At 55.9% G+C, this 23,219-nt stretch overlaps 4 protein-coding genes across 13 annotated transcripts in view; 1 reads left to right on the forward strand and 3 right to left on the reverse strand.

The window, feature by feature from the left end:
- The window catches only part of RNF123 (ring finger protein 123), a 27,953-nt gene extending 17,858 nt beyond the window's left edge, over positions 1-10,095 (forward strand). For all 5 annotated transcript variants that reach the window (XM_040246927.1, XM_040246926.1, XM_040246929.1 and 2 more), the window contains 13 exons: positions 1,918-2,095; positions 2,822-2,896; positions 3,047-3,134; positions 3,222-3,309; positions 3,390-3,474; positions 4,700-4,839; positions 4,945-5,133; positions 5,218-5,293; positions 5,503-5,587; positions 9,117-9,259; positions 9,407-9,501; positions 9,610-9,695; positions 9,767-10,095. In XM_040246927.1, the coding sequence (XP_040102861.1) occupies positions 1,918-2,095; positions 2,822-2,896; positions 3,047-3,134; positions 3,222-3,309; positions 3,390-3,474; positions 4,700-4,839; positions 4,945-5,133; positions 5,218-5,293; positions 5,503-5,587; positions 9,117-9,259; positions 9,407-9,501; positions 9,610-9,695; positions 9,767-9,887 (1,449 nt within the window). In that variant the 3' untranslated portion in view covers positions 9,888-10,095. The remainder of the gene's footprint in view (positions 1-1,917; positions 2,096-2,821; positions 2,897-3,046; positions 3,135-3,221; positions 3,310-3,389; positions 3,475-4,699; positions 4,840-4,944; positions 5,134-5,217; positions 5,294-5,502; positions 5,588-9,116; positions 9,260-9,406; positions 9,502-9,609; positions 9,696-9,766) is intronic.
- Positions 5,881-9,117, reverse strand: AMIGO3 (adhesion molecule with Ig like domain 3). The gene has a single exon (XM_040246970.1). It carries the CDS (start codon positions 8,333-8,335, stop codon positions 6,794-6,796), a length of 1,542 nt encoding a protein of 513 aa, XP_040102904.1. The 5' UTR covers positions 8,336-9,117; the 3' UTR covers positions 5,881-6,793.
- GMPPB (GDP-mannose pyrophosphorylase B) lies at positions 10,070-12,671 on the reverse strand. Of its 3 annotated transcripts, XM_040246995.1 has the most exons (10): positions 12,376-12,496; positions 12,135-12,268; positions 11,939-12,019; positions 11,803-11,851; positions 11,523-11,665; positions 11,154-11,312; positions 10,989-11,067; positions 10,787-10,914; positions 10,521-10,703; positions 10,070-10,445 (listed from the first exon to the last, which is right to left on the reverse strand). In XM_040246995.1, the coding sequence occupies exons 2-10, from the start codon at positions 12,261-12,263 to the stop codon at positions 10,314-10,316; spliced, it is 1,083 nt and encodes a 360-aa protein (XP_040102929.1). In that variant the 5' UTR covers positions 12,264-12,268; positions 12,376-12,496; the 3' UTR covers positions 10,070-10,313. The 3 variants fall into 3 exon arrangements, with proteins under 3 accessions (XP_040102929.1, XP_040102930.1, XP_040102928.1); XM_040246996.1 differs by having other exon boundaries at positions 10,525-10,703; positions 12,135-12,671; XM_040246994.1 differs by having other exon boundaries at positions 10,070-10,703; positions 12,376-12,498.
- Positions 12,672-12,834: 163 nt separating this feature from the next.
- The window catches only part of IP6K1 (inositol hexakisphosphate kinase 1), a 51,123-nt gene continuing 40,738 nt past the window's right edge, over positions 12,835-23,219 (reverse strand). For all 4 annotated transcript variants that reach the window (XM_040246981.1, XM_040246979.1, XM_040246980.1 and 1 more), the window contains 4 exons: positions 21,042-21,252; positions 19,098-19,279; positions 16,820-16,995; positions 12,835-16,279 (listed from right to left, as the gene is read on the reverse strand). In XM_040246981.1, the coding sequence (XP_040102915.1) occupies positions 15,746-16,279; positions 16,820-16,995; positions 19,098-19,279; positions 21,042-21,252 (1,103 nt within the window). In that variant the 3' untranslated portion in view covers positions 12,835-15,745. The remainder of the gene's footprint in view (positions 16,280-16,819; positions 16,996-19,097; positions 19,280-21,041; positions 21,253-23,219) is intronic.

Below are 23,219 nucleotides of genomic sequence, written 5' to 3' on the forward strand. Positions count from 1 at the left end.
GTAAGCAGACTTTTGGTCACTGGCTTATTTCGCATCGCATTACCGTCTCATGGCCCATCTGTGCTGTAGCATATGTCAGGATGTCTTTCCATTTTGAGACTGAGTAAATAAATATTCCGCTGTGTGTGTATCACGTGTTGTTTACACACTTATCCCTCTGTGGACATTTGAGGCGGTTCTGCCTTTTGGCTATTGTGAACAATACAGCTGTGAACATGGGGTGCTAATGCCTTTTCAAGATCCCATGTTTTAGAATTCTGCTGGGTGTATACCCAGAAGCAAACTTGCTGGATCGTGGGGTAACTCTATTTTTAACTGTTTTGAGGAACTGCCGTATTGTTTCTCGTAGTGGCTGCAGCAGCCCCACTAGCAGGACGCCGGGTTCTAATTTCTGCCTGTCCTCACCAATAATTGTCCCTGAAAAATATGTTTCACTAATAATAATCCTAACCTGTGTAAAGTGGTACCTCATTATGGTTTTGACTCACATTTCCCTAGAGATTAGTAATGTTGACCTTGCTGGGTATTTTATATATCCTTCGTTGAAGAAATGTCTAGTCAATCCTTTTGCTTAGTTTTTAATTTGGTTGTTTTTCTGTTTTTGATTTGTATGAGTTCTTTCTGTATTCTGGATATTAACCCCTTCAGTTCAGTTCAGTTCAGTGGCTCAGTCGTGTCCGACTCGGCGACCCCATGAATCGCAGCACGCCAGGCCTCCCTGTCCATCACCAACTCCAGGAGTTCACTCAGGCTCGCGTCCATCGAGTCCGTGATGCCATCCAGCCATCTCATCCTCTGTTGTCCCCTTCTCCTCCTGCCCCCAATCCCTCCCAGCATCAGAGTCTTTTCCAATGAGTCAACTCTTCGCATGAGGTGGCCGAAGTACTGGAGCTTCAGCTTCAGCATCATTCCTTCCAAAGAAATCCCAGGGCTGATCTCCTTTAGAATGGACTGGTTGGATCTCCTTGGAGTCCAAGGGACTCTCAAGAGACTTCTCCAACACCACAGTTCAAAAGCGTCAGTTCTTTGGCACTCAGCCTTCTTCACAGTCCAACTCTCACATTCATACATGACCACAGGAAAAACCATAGCCTTGACTAGACGGACCTTAGTCGGCAAAGTAATGTCTCTGCTTTTGAATATGCTATCTAGGTTGGTCATAACTTTTCTTCCAAGGAGTAAGCGTCTTTTAATTTCATGGCTGCAGTCACCATCTGCAGTGATTTTGGAGCCCCCAAAAATAAAGTCTGACACTGTTTCCACTGTTTCTCCATCTATTTCCCATTAACCCCTTAGCACATTACAATTGACAAATATTTTCTCCCATTCTGTGTGTTTTCTTACTGCTCTGTTGATTGTGTTCTTTGACGCACATTTAAAAGTTTTTAAAATATTAATTTATTTGGCTGCACTGGGTCTTAATTGAGGCACGTGGACTCTTTAGTTGGGAGCACAGAGTCTTAGCCACTGGACCACTAGGGAAGTCCCTCGCCCCCACGGCCCCTCCGTGCCTCCACACTCCCGGCGGTCCAGTCTTTTGCTGTCCTGGACTTGGCCGTGGCCGTAGCTTCCTTGCGGCCTCATCCCCACTTGCCCCTGCAGCCCCTTCTGCTCTGGGCAGCTTCTGATCACAAGGCACTCTCTCACTTCAGGCCTTGTGTACCTTAAAACAGTGCAGACAGGCTTCTGGCTGGGGCTGTAGTGCTGCCTTGCCAGGCTGGTGGCCTGTCCTGCCTGCCCAGCAGTGCTTGATCACACCTACCTGAGCTCCTCTCCCGCTTCCTGGAGTCCAGCCCTTACGTCATGCTCCTGGGAGAGTTTTCCTCATCCCCCAACTGGGCTGCACCCCATGACACTCCCCCGCCCCCTGCTCCACAGCAGCCTGGCAGTACCTGTCCGCCCCGCCTCCCCCCGCAGGAGAAGATGCAGGACATTTACTGGCTGCTTCGAGTCTGCCTGCGGACCATCGAGCACGGCGACCGCACAGGTTCTCTCTTTGCCTTCATGCCCGAGTTCTACCTGAGCGTGGCCATCAACAGCTACAGCGCCCTCAAGAATTACTTCGGCCCTGTGCACAGCATGGAGGAGCTCCCAGGTGATGGGGCCATTCAGGCTGGGAGGGGGCAGAAAAGCGGGCCTTTGCGGAGCGAGCCCCAGGAGCCCTGTTCTGAGCCCCCATGACCCAGAAGCATACATCCCGCATGGGCTCAGACAGCATCACACAAGCGTCTGCACAAGTCCCACTTGGCGGAGAGCCCTGTCCTAGGACCAGCAGCCACAGACCTAACAGCTGCCCCCTGCGTGAGGAGGAGAGCAGACAGATGGAGTAGAGGGCGTGAGGGCCCCGCCCCGCCCCACCCCACCAGGACTGTCACTTCCTTCTTGGTGCTGCTGTAGCCCAGGAGCCAGCTGGCCTCTCACCCTCTGCCCTGGCACTGACCATGGGGTGTGGCATCCCATGCAGGGGCAGGTGGGCTTGCAGATCACAGCAAGGAGTGGGGCCCCTGCTGGTGGCTTCTCGCAGACCCCAGATTCCAGGATGGGCTTGGGTGGATTAAGCTGTGGGCTTTTAGGCTCCTGGCCTGTCCCCTGCCCTGCCCTCGGCCTCGGGGCCTGCCCAGCCCCCGTCCTGAGTCTGTGCCTTAGTCTCTGCCCAACCATTAGTGAACGTACTGCCAAAAGTCCCCAGATGGCAGCTTGGGCCCAGACTGGCCCTTGTAGCTGGCTCTGGAGCCCGCTCCCCAAGCTCACCCACCAAGAGATGTGCCTGCCGCTGGCATCCGCACTCCCCACCAGCTCGTCCTGTCACCCCACCGTGTAGGCTACGAGGAGACCCTGACCCGTCTGGCCGCCATCCTTGCCAAACACTTCGCAGACACACGCATCGTGGGCACTGGTGAGGCACTGGACAGAGGGCTCGAGGGGATGGGGACAGGGTGGCACCCCAGGTTGGCCATTTTCTGCACAGATTGCCGCCCAGGTGGGGGTAAGGCATGGGCACCAGGATCATGCCAGGCACCTGCTGAGGTGTGGCCTGTCCTGGCAGACATCCGGGACTCACTGATGCAGGCCCTGGCCAGCTACGTGTGCTACCCCAACTCCCTGAGGGCCGTGGAGCGGATCCCTGAGGAGCAGTGAGTGGAGGTCTGGGGGCAGGGGCAGGCATGCTGCCCTGCACGGCATGAGCCTCACCCCGGGCCCACCACCCATTGCTCTCGCAGGCGCATCGCCATGGTGAGGAACCTCCTGGCTCCCTATGAGCAACGGCCCTGGGCCCAGACCAACTGGATCCTGGTTCGGCTCTGGCGGGTAAGGCTGGCTGGAGGGGAAGTGGCTATGGCTGGAGGGGTTTCCCTGCCCCACTGACCTCCTGCCTTCTCTACCCCCAGGGCTGTGGGTTCGGGTACCGCTATACGCGGCTGCCACACCTGCTAAAAACCAAACCTGAGGACGCCAATCTGCCCAGCCTCCAGAGTGAGTACCCAGGTCTGGCAGGCAGGGGGCCCTCACCCGCTGCTCTGAGGTTCTCACAGACTTCCCCACTTCTCCCAGCCCCAGTCCCGGACTCGCGGTGGGCCCCAGACTTCCTGTCCGTCCCCCAGGGTTTCCATTCTCTCCTTCCTCCAATCCGAGGACACTCTGGGATTATCTCTGCAGCCCCACGGGTGCCAGCAGCTCACACACCAAGCGCGCCCTGTCCGTTGTCCTCTGATCCAGCTCCCTGACCTCCAGCCTTGTCCCAACTCCCATCTCCTCTGCCCCTTTACTTCCACCTGGTGGTCCTGGACCTTGGATGCCTGAGTCAAGGCAAGGGCACATACTGCGGGCTGGCCAGGGCCCCAGAGGGTGTCCATGGGGCTACCTGGAGGAAGGGGCCATTTATTGGGAGCAAAGTCTGTGTTCTCTGTCCTGTGAGCCCGAGGACCTTCATTGCGCCCAGCCCAGAGTCTTGGGCGGTCTAGCTTACAGAGCCTACCTCTCCCACGCTGTACCGGCCCCACAGTGGCCCGCTTTAGCCCACGGGGTGTTTTTGCCCTTATGGGCAGTGTTTGGGCCTAATGGGGTCCCCAGAGGCCAAGGGCCTTGTGGCAAGTCCTTGCCAGTTGCCTTGGTCCTGGCTCTAGGGTGGACCTGAGCTGCCCGTGGAGAGCAGGGGGGCAGATCCGCGTCCTGCTGCTGCCGGAACTATTGATTTGCTCAGGGGAGGGCTGGCCAGCCCGGGTGCAGCTGAGGGCTCTGGTTACTGCTGCCTGTCAGCCCAGACTTGGCGCCCACCACCTCAGCCATCTGCCAAGGCCACGCCAAGGGCAGCAGAGGCCGGGAGGATGGCAAGGCTCAAACTAGGCTCTTGGGGAGGACGGCCTTGACATGAGTGGAGAGGGCTCTGGGCCGCCCTGTCTGTCTAGCACACCCTGAAGGGCAGGTGACTGTGGACTTGCTGGCGCTTGGGGGCCATTCTAGAACTCGGGGTGGGTTGCGGGTTGGGAACAACTGCAGCCTGTGGTTGGCCCAGCAGAGGGAGGGGACAGGTTTAGCCCTAACCCCTGCTAGTGCTGCACGCTGTGCCCAGAGTTTCCCAGAGAGCCGTCTCTCTGCCCTTAACCAGCGGCCCGGTAAGGGAGGACAGAGGCGGGCAGGTGGGACCGCTGACCGGGGTGTGATGATACCCAGCCATCACCCCCCCGCTCTGTGCCCGCAGAGCCCTGCCCCTCCACCCTGCTGCAGCAGCACATGGCAGACCTGCTGCGGGAGGGTCCGGATGTGGCCCCCAGCTTCCTCAACAGTGTCCTCAACCAGCTCAACTGGGCCTTCTCCGAGTTCATTGGCATGATCCAGGAGGTGGGTCACGGGGGCGCCTTGCGGGCCGGGGGTGGCAGAGGACGAGGCACCACCTGCAGTGTGGGCAGACCCCTGACGGGTGCCCGCCCACGCGGCGGGGCTCAGATCCAGCAGGCTGCGGAGCGCCTGGAGCGGAACTACGTGGACAGCCGGCAGCTCAAGGTATGCGCCACCTGCTTTGACCTGTCGGTCAGCCTGCTGCGCGTCCTGGAGATGACCATCACGCTGGTGCCGGAGATCTTCCTCGACTGGGCCCGGCCAACCTCTGAGATGCTGCTGCGGCGGCTCGCACAGGTGTGTCCATCTGGGCAAGGGGTCAGGAGCCTGGGGACACCCTAGTGGTGAGCCCCCCCCCACCAACAGGTTCCTGCCCCACAGCTGCTCAATCAGGTGCTGAACCGGGTGACAGCCGAGAGGAACCTCTTTGACCGTGTGGTCACCCTGCGGCTGCCTGGTGAGGACCCAGAAGCCCGGGACCCAGCACACTGCCAGCCTCGCTTCCTCTGCCCGGAGCAGTGCTGCCTGACCCGACAGCCTGCACCGGACCGCCGGGGCCTGGCATGCCAGCCTAGCTCAGCCATCTGCGGGGAGGACAGAGGGAAGCGCTGGAGCCCCTGCAGCGAGAGCGCTTTCGAGGCTCACCCCCCACTCCCTTCCCTGCAGGCCTGGAGAGTGTGGACCACTACCCCATTCTGGTGGCAGTGACCGGCATCCTGGTGCGACTCCTGGTGCATGGCCCAGCCTCAGGGTGAGTGCTGGGGAGTGCGCGCCCCTCTGGGGGCTGGGCGGGGCCTTCCTGAGGCTCATCCTCACGTGGGCCTCAGTCAGGCCTGGGCACCGAAGGAAGCTAGAAGAGGGGTGAACCCAGTAACGAGTAACTAGGTGGCCGTGGCAGCAGCTCGGAGCAGGAGAACCCAGGACCTCAGCAGCGCAGGCGCCCTGGCCTCGGGCACCGAGAGTCAGTGCTAGGGGTGGGGGTGACATCCTACCATGCCGGGACAGCCCTACTGGGCTTCAGAGCTGAGCACACACACCTGGGTCTGAAGCCTCCAGCAATTAGCACGTACTGCCTTTATTGAGAAATCCCATGACAGCTGGATCCAGGACACTTGTGGGCCCCCTGGCCCAGCCCCCCTCCCTGGCCTTCCCACAGTGGGAGCGGTGAGATGCATGTGAAGCCAGGGCACTACTTTAGCCATTAGGGCTGAGGCTAGTGCCAGCCCTTAAGAGGATTCTACCCTCGGGGGACAGCGAGTTCCAGATGGGCCCTCTGGTCTCAGCCAGGCTTGGCAGGCTTTTTACAGACAAGCTGGGGGCACAGGCCGTGGCGCCCCTTACTGTTGTCTTGAGAGCCCATGGGAGAGGGCCTGCCCTCAGTGGCCTGTGATGCCCCAGGGGGTCCCTTTAAGGAGCTTACTTGCTGCTTGCCTGCTCACCAGACTGCATGGACTTGTGAAGCTTGAAGTAGGCTGAATGTAGCTGCACGGGGAGTCACATTTCACCGGAGCAAGGGCTTGGAATTTCCTCTTTGCACCCTGCGGGTGGGGACTGGTCTTCATTTGAAGTCCTCCTCCTCCTCCCCTGCAGGCCGCTCCCTTCCCCTCCCCTTGGGGTTCGGGAAGTGGTCACGGTTCCCTGCCTCACCACCACTCTCCATAATGGCTGGCTGCCTCGGCCCCACCACTCATCCTGGGGCTCTAATTGCAAGGGCTCTTCCAGCTGGGCCTTGGTTCCAATCCTCGTGGTCACACGTAGGCCCTGCTAGGTCCTGGTGATGGGGAGAAGCAGGAGAGACGTAGGGGACCTGAGCTGTTCTACCAGTGAGGGGGTTCCTGAGGGAGGCTGGAGGACCAAGCCTAGGGCTTCCCACCAGCAGCTGGCAGTTGTTCAGGCAGCAGCTGGGAGCAGGGCAAGCAGTGGGCAGGCAGTGGCCTCAGTGGGGGCCATGGGCAGCCTAGGTCATCACCAGACCTTCAGAGGCTGTGGAGCTAGTGGACTCGGAGCCGGCCTTGAGTCGCAGGCCTGAGGGATTGTATAGGTCGAAGTCTTCAGCTACCGCTAGCTGCACACGACCATTGAGGCCCCTCCTGCCAGGCTCCAGAAAGACCACGTGCTTGTGGACACTGGCTTTGCGGCTGGGTGCGTCGGGTGGCGTCGTGCTGAGCACCGAGGACTGTGCGCTCAGCTCCCGGAGCGGGCTGGGTGTTTGGGGCCAGCGGCGGCAGTGGTGGCAGCAGCGGCAGGTGCGGAGGTAGCAGCGGCGGCAGCCGGGGCAGGGGGGCGCGAACAGGTAGAGGAGCACGAGCGTCAGGCCCACGGCACAGCCCAGCAGCGTGGTGAAGCCGGTGTTGAAAGCGTTGGGCTCCGGGTGGGGAAAGGCCACGCTCACGTTGTACTCGTGCGTCTGGTTGTGAGGCAGGCGGGGCCCGGTGGCCAGGCACACAAAGACACCCTCATGCCATGGCTGCACACTGCTGATGGCCAGGCTGCCATCGGCCAGCACGGCGATGCTGCCATTGCGAGATCCTGGTGCCACGAGCAGCTCATGCTGCGGGGAGACCCAGGCCACGCGCAGGGCTGGGGCGCTGGTGTTGCAGTGTAGCCGCAGGGACCGCCCCACCTGCACGTGCAGCTGCTCTTCTGGCCGCTCCAGGTCCTGAGCCAGGGCCACCGAGCAGTTCTCGAAGACACGGCTGTGCGCAAAGAAGCGCACGCGGGAGGCAGGTACCTTGAAGGCCTGGCAGGTGTACTCGCGGGCAAAGTCGTTCACGGCGCTGAGCCCCCGCTGGTGCCAGCGTCGCAGCAGGTGGTAGAGACGGCAGTCACAGGGTAACGGGTTGTTGTGCAGGTAAAGGCCATTCTTGAGAAAGGCAGGCAGCGCAGCCAGGTCAGGCACAGGGGTGCGTTCTATGTGGTTGGAGGAGAGATCCAGAATACGCAGGTGGGCCGCGCCCAGCCCGTGCAGGTGGTTGAAAGAGAAGGATGAGAGTTCATTGCAGCCCAGGTAGAGACGACTGAGCGTGCCCAAGCGGTGGAAGGCACGTTCGTCCAAGTGCGCCAGGTGGTTATTGAACAGAAGCAGCGTCTCCAGCGCTCCCAGCCCGTCGAGGTCGTGGCGGCCAAGTGCCCGCAGGGCGTTAGATGATAGATCGAGCAGCCGCAGGCCAGCACTGGCGTTGGTGAAGACTCCCCGACCCAGCGCCTCCAGCTCATTGTGATTTAAATGCAGGGCGCGGAGCCGGGAGAGGGGCGCCAGCCAGCCGGGGGGCAGGCGCTGGAGCCCATTGTGGCTCAAGTCGAGGTCTGCAGCCGCGGCCGGTAATGTAACCGGCACCTCCCGCAGCCCCAGACCGGCGCAATCCAGCAGGTCGGCAGCACAGACGCATTTGTGGGGACAGTTATGAGGCTCGTAGGGCAGGAAGCTGTCTGAGTCCTGGGTGCCTAACGTGACACGCAGCAGGCACAGTAGTGTGCTCTGCAGCACCAGCCGGGCCATATCGAAGGCTGCCGGGGCCAGGACAGGGCAGGTCAGTGGGCAGCACAGATCCGAGACTCACCCGATTCTCCGGTGAGAAGTGCCGGGCGGCGGTCAGCGAGCCAGGACGCGGGCTCTGTCTCGCAAGGCCGGCTAGTTCCAGGTTTGGAGATGCGAGTTGAGCCACGCCCTTCTCGGGCTTCCCCAGCTCCCTCCTGAGTGCCTTCCTGAGCGCGCTCAAGCTTCTAAATACTCCCCGGGAGGAGATTTATCAGGGGGCGGGGCCGCCGGCCCCCATTGGCTCCCACTGGAGGGGCGGGGCCGCTGCGTCCCGCCCCCCCGCGACCGTAGTCCTCGCGAGGCCGCCAGGGGGCGCGAGTTTGGCCGGTGGCTTTCCAGAGGACCTGTCTCCCGGAAGAGAAGAGGAAGCCTGGGAGGTACGCCTTCCAGCTGCTTTTTTTTTTTTTTTTTTTCTGAAGATAAAGGTGTATTAGGGAGATGGTGTTTTCCTTGAAGGATTATTGTGTATGAGGGGCAGGTGTTTCTTTTGTAGGGTTAATGTGTAAGAGAGCGCAAGTGGACTTTCACCGTCTCATGGTGGTGCCCCCTTTGACCTGCTCAGGAGCAGGTCCTTACTGGGATCTAGGACTTTACTGGGAGAATCAGAGAGCAGCAGGGAGATAGGGTGGGACGAACAAGGAGGTAATGGGAGTGGGCTGGACTTTCACAGGACCCCCACCCCTCCAATAATAAGGATTTCAGGCCCAGGCTCCTGACTTCCCTTGTGCCCTCTCCTATCTAGGACCGAGAGAGCCACGTCAGTGCTCCTGGCTGACCCCTGCTTCCAGCTCCGCTCCATATCCTACCTGTTGGGGCAGCCAGAGCCCCCAGCCCCTGGCACTGCCTTGCCTGCCCCTGACCGGAAGCACTTCTCCTTACAGAGCTGTAAGTGGCCCAGGGAAGACAGGGATTTGGGGCTGGGTCAGGTCAGTCGTCTTAAGAGCAAATTCCCAGGCTGGAAATACTCAAGAGGCACTGGGTTCTGAGGCCACATTTGGCCTGACACCTCCTCCCACCCCACCCCTGCCACAGATACAGACTACATCAGCATGGAGGAGCTGGCCCAGGTGGAACAGATGTTGGCACACCTAACCTCTGCATCTGCGCAGGCAGCAGCTGCCTCCCTGGTGAGTGGGGCCACAGCAGCTCAGTACATGTCAGCACAACTGTGTGTGTAGCGCACACCCACTTGTCTGGGGTCTGACCCAGCCCACCCTGCACTCTGCTCCCTGCAGCCCACCAGTGAGGAAGACCTCTGCCCCATCTGCTACGCCCACCCCATCTCTGCCGTGTTCCAGCCCTGTGGCCACAAGTCCTGCAAGTACGCGGGCCCTCGGGCACAGGGGGTGGGGGCGGGGCTGTACCGGCCACTGGCACGCCCTCCTGTTGCAGAGCCTGCATTGACCAGCACCTGATGAACAATAAGGACTGCTTCTTCTGCAAAGCCACCATCGTGTCGGTGGAGGACTGGGACAAGGCCGCCCACGCAAGTGCCACTTCCTCAGCTGCCTAGGCCTGCCTGGCCCACACGCAGGAACCTCCACCCCTCAACTCAAAGCCAGGCTGGGCCCTGTTCATGAGCCCCTTGCCCCGTCCCCCTCCCTACCCCATCCCACCTCCTCGCCTGTGTGAACCTCGTCAGGGCCCAGCCGTGCCCTATTTGTGCCTCAGCTTGATTTTCAGTCAGGGCCGCAATGAGCATTAAATTATTATTCCATACAGTCCCGGCCCAGTTGTTCTTAAGGGAGTGGGCTTTGTGGGGTATGTCCAACAAGGATCTTGCCAGATTATGTCCATGGGAGAAGGCAGGTGTCTGGCAACTTCAGCCTCGTCTGGTCCTCCCCAGTCACGTGGTAGCGAGTCCAGGGTCTTTGGACGCGTCGAGCCAGTGTTCTCCTCGCCACTGGGGAAACGGGCTCGGCCGGCCCCGCAGCAGCCCTCACATGATGATGCGCGGCTCTGGCACCGACTCGCCGATGGATTTGTGGGGCAGCACGCTGGCCCCGTTGAGGTAGAGCTCGTCGTTGACGATGACGTCCTCGCCCAGCACTGTCACGTTCTCCATGCGCACCTGCGGGGAGGAGGCAGGCACGGCAGTGAGGCAGGGGCGGTCCCCACCCTCCCCACCGAGCCCCGCCGAGCATACCCACTGGCCCACGCGGCAGCGCCAGCCCACGATACAGGACTCCAGCCAGGAGTGGGAGCGGATGTGGGCGTCTCGCAGCACGGTGCACCGCCGAATGCACACGCCATCCTCCACCACCACACCGGGGCCCAGACTCACATTGGGGCCGATGCTGCAGTTCTCACCAATACGGGCACTTGGGTCCTGAGGACAGCGGAGAAAACCCAAGTGGGCCACCTGTCCTCCAGGATGGAGGGGACAGATTATGGGCTGGGCAAGGGCCTCACCACCAGCACGTTGCCCACAATGCCAGGGCCTGAGCACAGCTGCTCAGGATGCTTCTGTCGCAGTGACTGTAGGAAGAGGCACATGCCGGTGAGGAAATCCTTGGGCTGCCCGATGTCCATCCAGAAGCCTGCAGGGGGAGAATGCATCAGGAGGCTCAGCCCAGCCACAGACCACCCCCACCCAGTGGCATCCCTGCCTCACCCTGCAACTCCATGGCATAGAGCTGCCCTTCCTTGGCCATGACAGGGAAGATCTCCTTCTCAATGGATGTGGGCTGCAGCTGTGAGAGTGGGCAGCTCGTGAGCAGGGTCATGGCAGTGGTGGCCTGTCCTACCCCAGCCCACCCAGCAGCTGGCTTCTACACACCTGGATGCGCCGTAGCACTGAAGGACTCAGGATGTACATGCCTGCATTGATCTTGTTGGACACAAACACCTGCGGCTTCTCCACGAACCGGTGAATGCGGCCTGTGTCTGCCTCACACACCACCACACCGTACTTAGAGGGTTCCTCCACTTTGGTCACCTGAGTGCAGGGGGACTTCAGGCCTAGTCCAGTACTCCTGAGCCTTGATGTACATGCTGTCCTAAATTTCCCATGCTCTGTCCCCAAAGTTTAAAGGCACAAACTGCACAGCTCTACACCCACACCACCACCGGGTAGTTTAAGGCTGCAGAGTGGGAGACACTGGGCATGAGGACATGAGTATCAGAGAAAGAAAACCTGCTCTCTTACCAGAATGGAGCCCTCCTGACCATGGTGCCGGTGGAACTGCACCATGGCTTCGAAGGGGAAATCGCAGATCACGTCACTGTTGAGCACGAAAAAAGGGTCTGCAGTCTCACAGAGCAAGTCTCGGGCCAGGGCCAGGGGCCCAGCTGGGGGAAACGAAGCGGCCACCATCATCTTGAGGGTCTGAGCCCCTGGAACCAGGCTCAGCAATCCCCATCCAAGCTTAATCTTGCCCTTTCCTGGCCCTAAACCCTCTCCAAGGGATCACTCTGTCTCTCCTGACCTGTCCCCAAAGGCTCCTCTTCGTGGGACATGGAGATTCGGATTCCTAGCTGGAAGGGAGAAACGCCTCAGTCAGTTTCCTCTCACCAGAGTGAAGAGCAGGGACCAAGGGAAAGGGCCCAAAGTCAGTGCCTCACCTTTTGCTCCTGCGCTTTCATTTCCTTCTCCAACACCTGAGACATATAACTCACGGCGAGAATCACGTGGTCCACGCCGGCCTGGGGGACAGAACAGCGCCGGCCGCCAGGCGGGCTCAGCCGAAGGCACGGACGTCCCCGATCCCCAATCCCTGGCCAGTCCCACGACCTACCAAGACCCCGACCCGGGCCTTACCGCAGCCAGCGCCTCCACTTGATGCAGCAAGATGGGCTTATTGCAGAAGTCCACCAGCGGCTTCGGGATGCTTAGCGTCAGCGGCCGCAGACGCGTCCCATAACCGCCCACCAAAATCAGTGCCTTCATTGCACCTGTGGGCGGCCGAAGAGTGAGTCCGAGGCTCCGAGGTGTCCACGGCCCGCCTAGCGGAACCCTGCCGCACACTCCCGCCGCCGTGCCCTTCACTAGCCAGACTGACCAACTGTGACTCTGCCCTGTCCGCCCAGTCCGCGCTAACGTTAGCTCGGCGGCCACAGCGAACGGAGACGCTACGCCGGACGGAGAGCTTCAGGCTCCTACCTCCCGCAGGCGGTGAGCGGGAAGTGACGTGGGGCTCGGGCAGACCAATCAGCTATGGTATACGTGGCACGCCGTCAACGTAGGAGCGCCGGGACGCGAGGTTCCGACAGACGCAGCCAATGAGAGCCTAGCGAGCCGAGCTGCCATGGGAACCGGGACCCGGACCTGCGGGTCAGCTGGCCATTGGCGGATCCAAAAGCCCAGCTGGCGCCAAGGGCGAGGCTTCCTTTGCGCCACGCCCCGGCAGATTCCGGCACCACCCCGCCGGACTGGAAAAAAGGGGCAGGACTGGGGGCGCGCCTGGGCCTGAGGCCAGACGCCCGGAATCTGCGGTTTTTCACCAAGACACGGACACGCGTCAGTTTCTAGCGGCTTTATTTTGACATACACGACCTCAGACACAAGCGGGGCGGGCAGCGCTAGGGTACAGAAAGGGTGGGCTCGGCGTAAGGCCTGAGCACTCACTCCCCTGCACGCAAGGTCCCGAGAAAACGCAGCCGCGCCCAGACGCGACCGGAGCCACGTGTCATATCCGGGCGCAGGGCTTGGACGGCGTGGACAGGCTTAGGCAACTTCCAGAAAGTGGAGCAGAGAGCGGTCCTCCAGACGAGGCCTTGTAGTTCCCCGAGAAGCAAAGGAACCAGGCCCTACCCACGGTTCTCCCCCTAATTTTCCCCATTAAAACATTTTTAAAATTGGTACAAACAAAACCAAATCGAACAGTTTTAAAGTTCAAAACAATCTGCAACTAGGAGTGTGCGTGTGACCAGATAAGAGCAAGGGAGCAGAGGATACCGAACAAGCCCAGGCCTTTGGCCCCTTAGGAGAATCCCCACGCCCACTGCACAGGCCCGGATGTGAGGGAGGGGTGGGGTCCCTGGCAAGTTGCTACACTGGTCCCCTTCCTCTTTAAGCACCGCCCATCCCACCCCGCTAGGGGGCTGGTGTCGACTTGGCCCACGGAAGCACTAGAGAGAGGGGTCACTTGGACACCCCAACCCGTGATCCCGTCTTGCACTTTGGTCCCAAGTTGGGGCTGGGAAGGCAGGGCCTGGCAGGGACAGGGCTCTCTGGCATGGAGCAGGGCAAAATAGTGGCAAAGAGCGAGTGCAGACACACATGCCCGCCACCCATTAGGTAACAGGGCTGTGTCTTGCAAGTGTTCAAAAGTGCTGAAAAGAAGGGACCCTGCCCTGGGAAAGCAGCAGCAAATACCAGCCCTGCTCTTCCACTGCCAGGAAAATACTGAATATGAGTGGGTGTAACCTCTCTCACAATGAAGAGCAGAATGGGGCAGCAACTCCGACAAGACACGAATTCAGGAAGCACGGCACATCCCCACACTGGGGAGGTGCCATCAAGTGGGTCCCAAGTGGGCCCAGACCCTTTGGTTTAGCCTCGGCCTTGCCAGCAAATGACTAGCCACGCTAAGGAAGAGCTCCCCCCCCACCGCCCCGCCCCCCATGGCTGAAGCCACAGAATAGTACATGAGAGAAGATGCTCTTTACCGACCAGAAACAGACAAGCTGCTCCTCCTGGCCCCCAGGAATGGGAACCTGCCCACCAATGGCACCAGGGTCAGAGGGCCGAGAGAGGGGATCCCATCGTGGAGCCCATTTAAGCTGTGTGAGGCTGCGTCTCTCAGGAACCGGGAAAGTAGTCCATCAATTACCGAGGCCTCTCAGACTCAGGCTGGCAGGCTTACCATTAATGCCGTAACAGGGACATCCTAGCAGTGACAAAGACAGTGGCCCTGGACTCAGAGGGGAGGCCACTAACCTCGGGAACAGCTAGCGGAGCTCCGGGCCACGCCTACTAGAGGTGGCAGGTCTCTGTGCCATTACGGGCTGGCAGCAAAATCACTGAAACCATCACCAAGGAAGGGGTCACCCCCCGAGGTCTTCACTGTGGCACTGTCACTGCTGAGTGCCGAGGGGGCCATGCCGCAGGCTCGCAGAGACGGTCTGAGCTAGCAGGGAAACACCTCCTCCGACTCATTTTGCTACCACTTTTAAAAGGTAGCACCCGCTGAGGAAGGGCACAGGGGCAAAAGCTCACCTCAGAAATGGGGAAGAGGATATTCTGCTGAGGGAAGCATGAGGGAAATCAATACTCACTACTGAACAAGGCTACACCCCAGGGGAAAACATCACAGGGGCTGGCACATGGACGAAAGGACAGACGGATGGACCCCAGTCCTGGTAAGACAAAACTCTAGTTAGCAGAATCTGGGCATCTGCGCCCAGCGCCCAGTGTCCTCAAAAGCCAACAAGCTTAAAATTCTCCCTCACAAGCCTGGAGCTCCTCACAGTGGGATGCTGCCTTTAGCTTGGCCTGGGGAGAGGTGAGACCCTGAGCGGACCACAGCCTTTGAGCCCCGGAAGGAGCAGTCTCTCTGAGGCAGCAGAGCTGCCCAAGAAGCCAGAGGAAGCAGATTCCTACCCACAGCCCAGGGGCTGCAAATACTGTCTGGGTCAGAGCCGTCAGAGGCCCCAGAGCCTACTGGGAGGCTGACTCTCCTCAGCACACAGAGCAGGGACCCCTCCAGTGGGGCAAGAGGCGATGGCGTCCTTAGGCAAGGGATCTTGGTGAGAAAGGCTGGCTGGGGTGTGCAGGCAGGAGCAGGTTCAAGTGCCAGACAGTGCCTGGAGATCCCAGAGCCTGCCCTCTGCCATAGCTGGCTTCAGCACAGCTTCACGAATCGAGCCTCTTGCCAAGGTCAGAACCAGGACGGGTCCAGCTGTGTACAGTTGGCCCCGTGGTGCCCTGGGAACACCTGTCAAAGAGATGGGTGATACCCACAGCACGGGTTACAAAGTCCCCCAAGAGATGGGCACCCAACCCTCTGTGACTGAGGAACCAGTGGTGAATGAACATGGAAGGGCCCTGCGCCAACCCAAGGCTTCACCCTGCAAATAGCAGGACCCTGCAGTCACAGACCCCGAAGACCTGGGCAAGAGAGACCAAAGTCCAAGGGCAACCTGTCCCTGCTGCCAGGCCCACCAGGGGCACCTCTTCCTTCCTAAGTCTGCCTGGACACAGCAGTTAGAGCCGTCAAGCTAGGCAGCCTGGCTGAGAGGACGTGTTCTGCCCTCCGTCACTTTATATATATGGATTCCAGGCTACAGCTAAAAACATTTCTTTTAGTTTACACCAAAGAGAAATATAACCCTTTAAAAGCAAGTCTGTGTGTCCTCACGGCGAGTTGAGAGCAATGGTCCCTGCCTGCGGGTGGAGAGGAAGGGGGTCCGGGGGGCCCCAAGCTGGGCCTACTGGTTCTCGTCCCGCATCTGTTCCATGATGCTGATGAGGTTCTCCAGGCCGAACACATAGCCTCGGTCGGGCCCGTCATGCACTGTGGGGTCATCTCGGAAGCCCTTGAACGTGCTGTGTGCAAAGTCGATCATGCGGACGTCCACCTTGGGCGGAGAGAAGGGGCCCGCCTCTGGGCTGGTGCCGCTGAGGCTGGTGCTAGGGCTACAGGGCGGGGCCCCCTCCGGGAGGCTGGTGTCCAGGTGCTTCAGACGCATCTCGGACCGGCGGTCCAGGTAGGCCTCAGACCGGCACTCCTTGCCGTCATAGATGACCAGCAGGGAGCTGGAGTAGAAGCGGTAAGAGGCCTGCCGCTCCAGCACGGCCTTCAGGCCCCGCAGTTTGCTCAAGATGGGCTCGAAAAGGTCACGCCGCAGGTCCAGGCCGTTGTGCAGGTATTGATAGAGGGCATTGCGGAAGCCTTCGATGGAGAGCCCACGGCCATAGTACTTGTTCCTGCAGAGGTAATGCCCCGTGTCCAGCTGGTACACCTAAAACCCCAGGAGACAGGCACGTGAGTACCAGGGAGGTCTGAGGACCTCACGGGGCCCTGGGCAGGCGCGGTCTACAAAGTACTTCTGACCAACCTGCGCTTTTCTGCTCCACCCTGCACAGCTGGAGTGAGCAGGCCAAGTTCGCCCTGAGCTTTCCCGTGGTGAAGGCAGGAGAGTGAGACGAGGCCTGCAGGTGTTCTGCCATTACCTGTGGGGCCCTCCCAGAGACCAGCTGGATTCAAACTAGGAATATCGATCGTGCTGACAGACAAGAGTCTTAGTTGACCCAATGTCAAGGCAACAGGCTCTCACAGTGGTTCTGGACTAGAGCCCACTCCAGGGTCCCTGGGTAAGGATGAGAGGGCTCAGGGAACAAATCTGCAAACAGGCACTCAGCGACCCCCCAGGGGACTCAGCCTCCCAGAGGAGATTCTGGCCCACTGTGGGCCAGGGGGACCCCTGGCACAGAGAGCAAGCAGGCACACACACACAACCCCGAACACACAAGCACCTAGGCCCTCGCCAAGGCCAACTCACCTGCATGCCACAGACCCTGACACCCAGCGTTGCCGATGTACTCTGCTCGCACTTCCGCATCTGCCGCGCAGCCTTCTCGGCGGACGCATCATCGCCATGCTGCCGGGTGCCCATCTTCAGGTCCAGCACGCAGGGGTACTTGAAGTGGTGCACCACGTTCTCAAGCAGGAGGAACTCTGGGCCGCGGTCAAGGGGAGTAACGACCATACTCGCCAGCAGTCCCAGCCAGGAAAGGACAATCCAGTTTTACTCTGAGAGAAGGCACTCCCTTCTAATGTAATGTGTATTCACCTCACAGACTCTCAAATGTGGGTGTCACACCGCTAGCTTATTATTTCTTTGAAAACATTTTTTTTATGGGAAAATACATACACCATTTACCAGGTTAACCATTTTTAAGTATGCAACTATCACCGCCATCCAATCTCCAAAACCTTTTCATCTTCCCAAACAGAAATTAGAAACTGTTCAGGAGTGTGTGTGTGTGTGTGTGTGTGTGTGTGTGTGTGTGTGTGTGCGCGTTCCTATGAACACATGTACACATGTGTATTTCTCCTTTCCCAATAGATAATATTAAAACAGTAACTCCTATTCCCGCCCCACCCCTCATCCCCTGGAAACCACTATTCTACTTTCTGTTGCTATGACTGTGCCCGGCCTAGGTACTTCGTATCAGCGGAGTCATAGAATATTTGTCCCTTTATATCTGGCTACTTCACTTAGCAAATTGGTTTCGAGGTTCATCCATACTGTAGCATGTGACAAAATTTCATGCCTTTTTATGAATAATTTTTAATCGTATGTATCTGCCACATTTTTTGATGTCATCATTTTAATTTTATTCTTTAGCTCTGTCTTGCAGGCAATCATAAATAAACCAAAGAAAATTTGGGAGTTTCACATACATCCCCAGCACCATCAATAAACCAAGACCCTGCTCAATCCAGTGCCTCATTCAGGCATAAGAAGTAAGAAACTTCCTTTGTAGCTCTACTGCAAAAATGATGACTCAGATTTAACATTCCCAAACAGGAATCTTTAGAAAAAGCTGGATTTAAATTTCTCTCTTGCCGTTTTCTGACTGAACTTCAAGCCATATAGTTAAACTTATCCCTTAGTACTTCCAGGATCTTCTGTTTACATCCAGGTCTTCATCTACATCTCCTGTCTGCCATGATCTTAGACAGAGGTACTGGCTTGTCACACGTCTGCCAACGGTCATCATTGAGGCTCACAGCCAAGCCCTCAGTTCCATATTTTGGACTATGGAGCAATCACCTGGTCTTAGAGGGTAAGACCCTCGGCATTACTCTGATGATGAACATTCTAATATCCTCTAATCTTTTCGAGAGTAATGTGAAATTCATTACGTACAGCTTTTAACTAGCCTCATTGCCTGCTACGGTTTATAAACAAGCAACAATAAAGCTCGAAGAAGGCTGCAGTGGTATCTCATGAAGCCTGAGGGCGCAGGACCCTGCCTTCCCACTCACTGGCTCTAGGCACATACTTCATCCCCCTGTGCTTCCATAGACTCATCTATGAATGGGAGTCCTAACAGTTCCTCCCTCAAAAGACAGGAAAACTGAGTAAGTACATGTGAAGTGCTCAGCGCACTTCCCCTCAGTTTCTCAGTAAGTCTTAGTTATTTATTGTCCACTGTTTCAAAACACTACCTGATTTTAAGAGTTCTCATTTCATAATACTTTTTTTACCTCTGCTATCTTAAAACTATTTTACATTGGTATACTGTTTATCTTTAGAAAAAACACTAAAACACATTTTTAAAAAAAATATCTGTTGGGAGGGGAGAAATACACATGGGTACATGTGTTCATATGCACACACACATACACACCCCTGATTCTAGACATGCACTGACAAATATGGTAGCCACTATCCATACCTGCTGACTTTAATGCAGATTTTAATTAAATAAATTAAAAACTGAGTAACTCAGTCACAGCAGCCACATTTCAGTAACGGTATGGCTAGTGGCTACCACAGATTTTAGCATGGATTCTTCCATTGTTACAGAGTTCTACTGGATAGCACTTTTCTAGACTGTCAAGTTTAAGCTTCAGTCTTACCAGGCCCAAAAGGCAGGGGGGTAAAAAAATGATGAAAATATGAAGAAGAGCCTACGGTAAAGGGAGATAAGGACAGAAGACGAGCCCCGGAACAGAGCGGGTGCTGACCACGGTACTGGGAGGCGCCCTGACATAGAAGCCATGGTCCCAAGCAGCAGGCGCGGCTGGAGGAGTGGTGACAAGGATACTGTAGAGCTTTCGGTCCTTGGACTCGGAGCGCATGCGGCTCAGCTGCTGCTTGTGACAGCGCAGGCTCCAAGGGTTGTGGCTGATCTTCTCAGAACTCAGACCGCTGTTGCCATCTAGCATCTGGAAAGGGACGTCTGAGTGGCTGTGTAGCTCCACCTTTGGACTCTTTGCCTCCTGGGGGCTAAGAAGGAAGAACACACACATTGCTAAGGGGCTCAGACGAGTCATCCTCTGGGGTCTCACTACATAGGGGTGGGGAGGCCTGGATCAAGTCTAATATGCCATCCACAGATCTTTCTGACGGGTGACACATGGCCCCAGAGGCATGAGCCCTTCAAGTGAGTAAATGGTGTAAGTAGTAAGGAGCCAGAGTGTGCAGCCAGTGCTGCCAAACTGATCTGATCTGACGGCAGAGAGAAACTGTTGCCACGTCTAAGAAAAGCCCTGATTCTAAGTCAAGTCACAGAGCCGTCTAGTTACTGATTTTTTTTTTTTTTGGCCATGCTGCACAGCTTGCAGGATCTTCATTTCCCTGGGCTCGAACTCAGGCCCTCAGCAATGAATGTGCCAAGTCATAATCACTTGACTGCCATGGATTCCCTCATTGAAACTTATTTGTGAGTGAGGTTAAGTATGTACAAAGTAATTTAATCATACAATTTTGATTTCACTTTGGTTCAAAAAGCTCACATTATTTTTTGTTTAATTAGTTTTACTTATTTATTTTTACAATTGAGTTTTTTTTTTTAAGTATAGTCACAAGCTTAGAAAACATCACCACTATCTAATTTTTATAAATTTTCAACACACCCAAAACAAATCTTGTCACCATTAGCAGCAGCGACTTCTCATCAGCCCTGCCCCCTCAACCCCTGGCATTCACTGACCTACTTTCTGTCTCTTGGACAGAAAAGATGTGGATTTACCAATTCCGAACATTTTAAGTGAATGGAGCCATAAGCATGTGGTTTTGTGTGACTAGCTTCTTCCACTTCACACGTGTTTTCAAGGCTCATTCACAGTGCAGCCTGTGTCAGCATTCCATTCCTTCTCACTGCTGAGTGATATCCGACACCACATTTAATTCATCCATTCATCAACTGATAGACATTCAGGCTGTTTCCAGTTTGGGGCTATTAGGAATAACGCTGCTATAAATATATGTGTACACAGTTTACATGTGACTATTTTCCTTCAGTTCTCTTGGGCATATACCTAGGAGTGCAGTTGCTGCATTTAATTTTTGAAAAACTGCCTAAATTGTCTTCTAGAATGGCAGCTATTTTACTATTTTACATTCCCATCAGCAACACAGGAGGGTTCCAGTTTCTCCATAACCTCAACAAAACTTTCATTGTCTATCCTTTTGACTGTGGCCACACTTGTAGGGGTTCACATTTTTTGCATGATGTATCAAGAAAAATAATTCTTGTTCTTGATCTGTAAGAAAATTCAAATTCCAATTCAATAAACTGAATTTTAGATGCAGGGCAAGGGTTAACGGTGATATCAGAGTCTCAGAGATCTGACTCCAAAACCCCTAAAGAGCATGGGCCTGGCTGCACTCACTGCCTCTGGGCTCTGCAATCCTGCAGGGGAGAAAGCAGCTGAGACCTCACCGTGGGCCAGTGCCTCTCCACCTCTGCCTTGGGAATGCAAGACATTACAAAGCTGCAAGAAAACAACAGCATGTTCTTGCTTCCAAAGAGCTGAGAGAACTCCATTCTCTCTCTCGACCAGTACAGCCAAACTCAGAAGTGGGCCTCACTGGGGTGATGGAACACGCAGGCGGCAGGTGGCACGATGGGGTGAACGGGCAAACAGCCATCGTCCCTCCACCTTGAGCCCTGCTTCCCTGTGACGCATCAGGATGCTGGAGATACTCTGAGTATCTGTGCTCAGCACCAGTCGTGAACTGCCAGCCCTGCTCACCACCCCCTTACCTCTCCGAGGTTTCAAGGGGCAGGCTGGCTTTCTCCTCCTTGTGGTCACTGCCACTACCCGACCGGTGCAGGCTCCGGCGGGAGTGCTTGCGCCGAGGCTGCTCCCGCTCCGGTGTGTCATCCGGCTCCACGGTCTCACTTTCCACGTACGGGTAGGCCACCAAGTTGATGTAACCGTCACTGTCCCCCTCGAAACAGACGGATACCACTCCTGTTGGGGAAAAAGAGGCAGCTGGTCAACAAATGTCCACCCAGGCTGAGTCCATTCAGCACAGATTGCTGGCCCTTGCCGGCCCTCCGCACACAGTCATCACCTGCCCTGAAGCCACTGTAGGAACAATGAGTGGCAGGCATCTTTCCAGAACATACTTCACTGCTCATTCCTCATCCTCAGGCCACCATTCACCTTTGATTTTGGATAAATTCGTTTTTATTTCCACCCTCTTATCTAACTCTCTTGCTTTCAACTATTGCCTTCTGTACCATTCAAAAGAACTGCATCTTCCCAGTGACACATCCACACCAACATCATTTAACCTCTACTTACGGAACTGCTCTGCACTGCTGTCATCTCCTCTGTCCTCCTCTAGATCCGGTTTCCTTCTGCCTGACAGCATCATCAAGAGAGTCATCAAGACTCCTCCAAGACAGCCCTCAAAACATGTTTCTACACTGAGGATCAGGCTAGTCTAGGCTCACCAGGCAGAACTTCGGCCTCAGCAAAGCACCAGCATTCCGAAGTGGAAACAGCTATTTTCCACACAGTACTCACGCAAGTTTGTTGTGTCCATTTTTATCAAACAGCCTGTCCTTGGTTTCTTCTGGATCATTACCAAAGGAGCTGAAACACAGCACCTAGAAATCTAACTCAATGAGTTTCTTTGGTTGTTAAAAAGGTCCAGGCTGCCCTTCATCTGATTTCCATAATCCAACCTACTATCAGTTACATGTCTCATTTTACACTCTTGGTGTGCAAAATCGGCATTATGATCTGACAATCTGTGACAAGCCTTTAAGAATATGTCAGTATGCCAGACCAAGAACATCCTTTTCTTTGGCCCATTTCCTTCTCCAGGAGGACACTGCTCTTAAACCCTGGTCTCTTTTAGGAGGGAAAAAACCGTTGAAACATCAACATGTAATGGATTCTTTTCTTACATTGCTTAAATGCACACCTCACTTCAGTGGGCTTCACAACTGTACCCTGGCTTCCTTACATAGATAACTTGCCTCTCCTACAGACTTCTGCCTTCATAACTTCTTCCCTTTCTCTTTTGCAGAGCTTCAATTCTGTTCAAGCCTGAATGCCCCCGGTCTACAATATTCTTTGTTTCGTGGGCTCCCCCTCCTGCTCTGATGTGGAGTGTTCTCCAGGCCTGCCACGGAGCTCCCGTGCTGGAGCTGACCAGAGCCAGAGCTGTTCCTTCTACGATACTCTCCTTTCCCCCCGTTCTCTTGGCTTCCTCCTAATCTGAGTGGAATACATCTTCAAGTAAATCCCTAACAAAAGAGGGTTCAGGATGTTAATTTTCTGAGTTCTTTGTGGGAATCCTACTCCAACAAGTGATGGATAGTTTAGCTGAAGACAGAATTCTATGTTGTCTGCAAATAAAGACAGCTTTACTTCTTCCTTCCCAATCTGAATGTCTTTTATTACTTTCCTGCTTACCTGTACTGGCCAGAACCTCCAAGTTAACTGTCAACTAGAAATGGAGACACAGACATTCTTATCTCGTACGTCAATCTTAGGGGCTAAAGCGATTGTCTTATGACTGAGTATGAAGCTAGCTGTAGGTTTTTCATAGGTGCCTTCCATCCCTAGTTTGCTGAGAGTTTTGTTACTGTTATTGTATCAAGAACAGATACTTGAAACAGATGGTCAACAGAAAAGATACTCAACATGGCTAATTATTAGAGAAATGCAAATCAAAATTACAAGGAGATACTACCTCACACGTGACTCATGGCCAATCATGAAAAAAAAGTCTATAAATGATATATGCTGGAGAGAGTGTGGAGGAAAGGGAACCCTTCCACACTGCTGCTGGAAAGGTAAATTGGTACAGCCACCATGAAGAACAGTATGGAGGTTCCTTAAAACCTCGAGTTGCCATATGATAACAGCAATCCTGCTCCTGGGCATGTATCTGGACAGAACAGTATTTGAAAAGATACATG

Source organism: Oryx dammah, unplaced genomic scaffold (genome assembly GCF_014754425.2).
Source record: "Oryx dammah isolate SB20612 unplaced genomic scaffold, SCBI_Odam_1.1 HiC_scaffold_9, whole genome shotgun sequence".
Lineage (NCBI taxonomy): Eukaryota > Metazoa > Chordata > Mammalia > Artiodactyla > Bovidae > Oryx > Oryx dammah.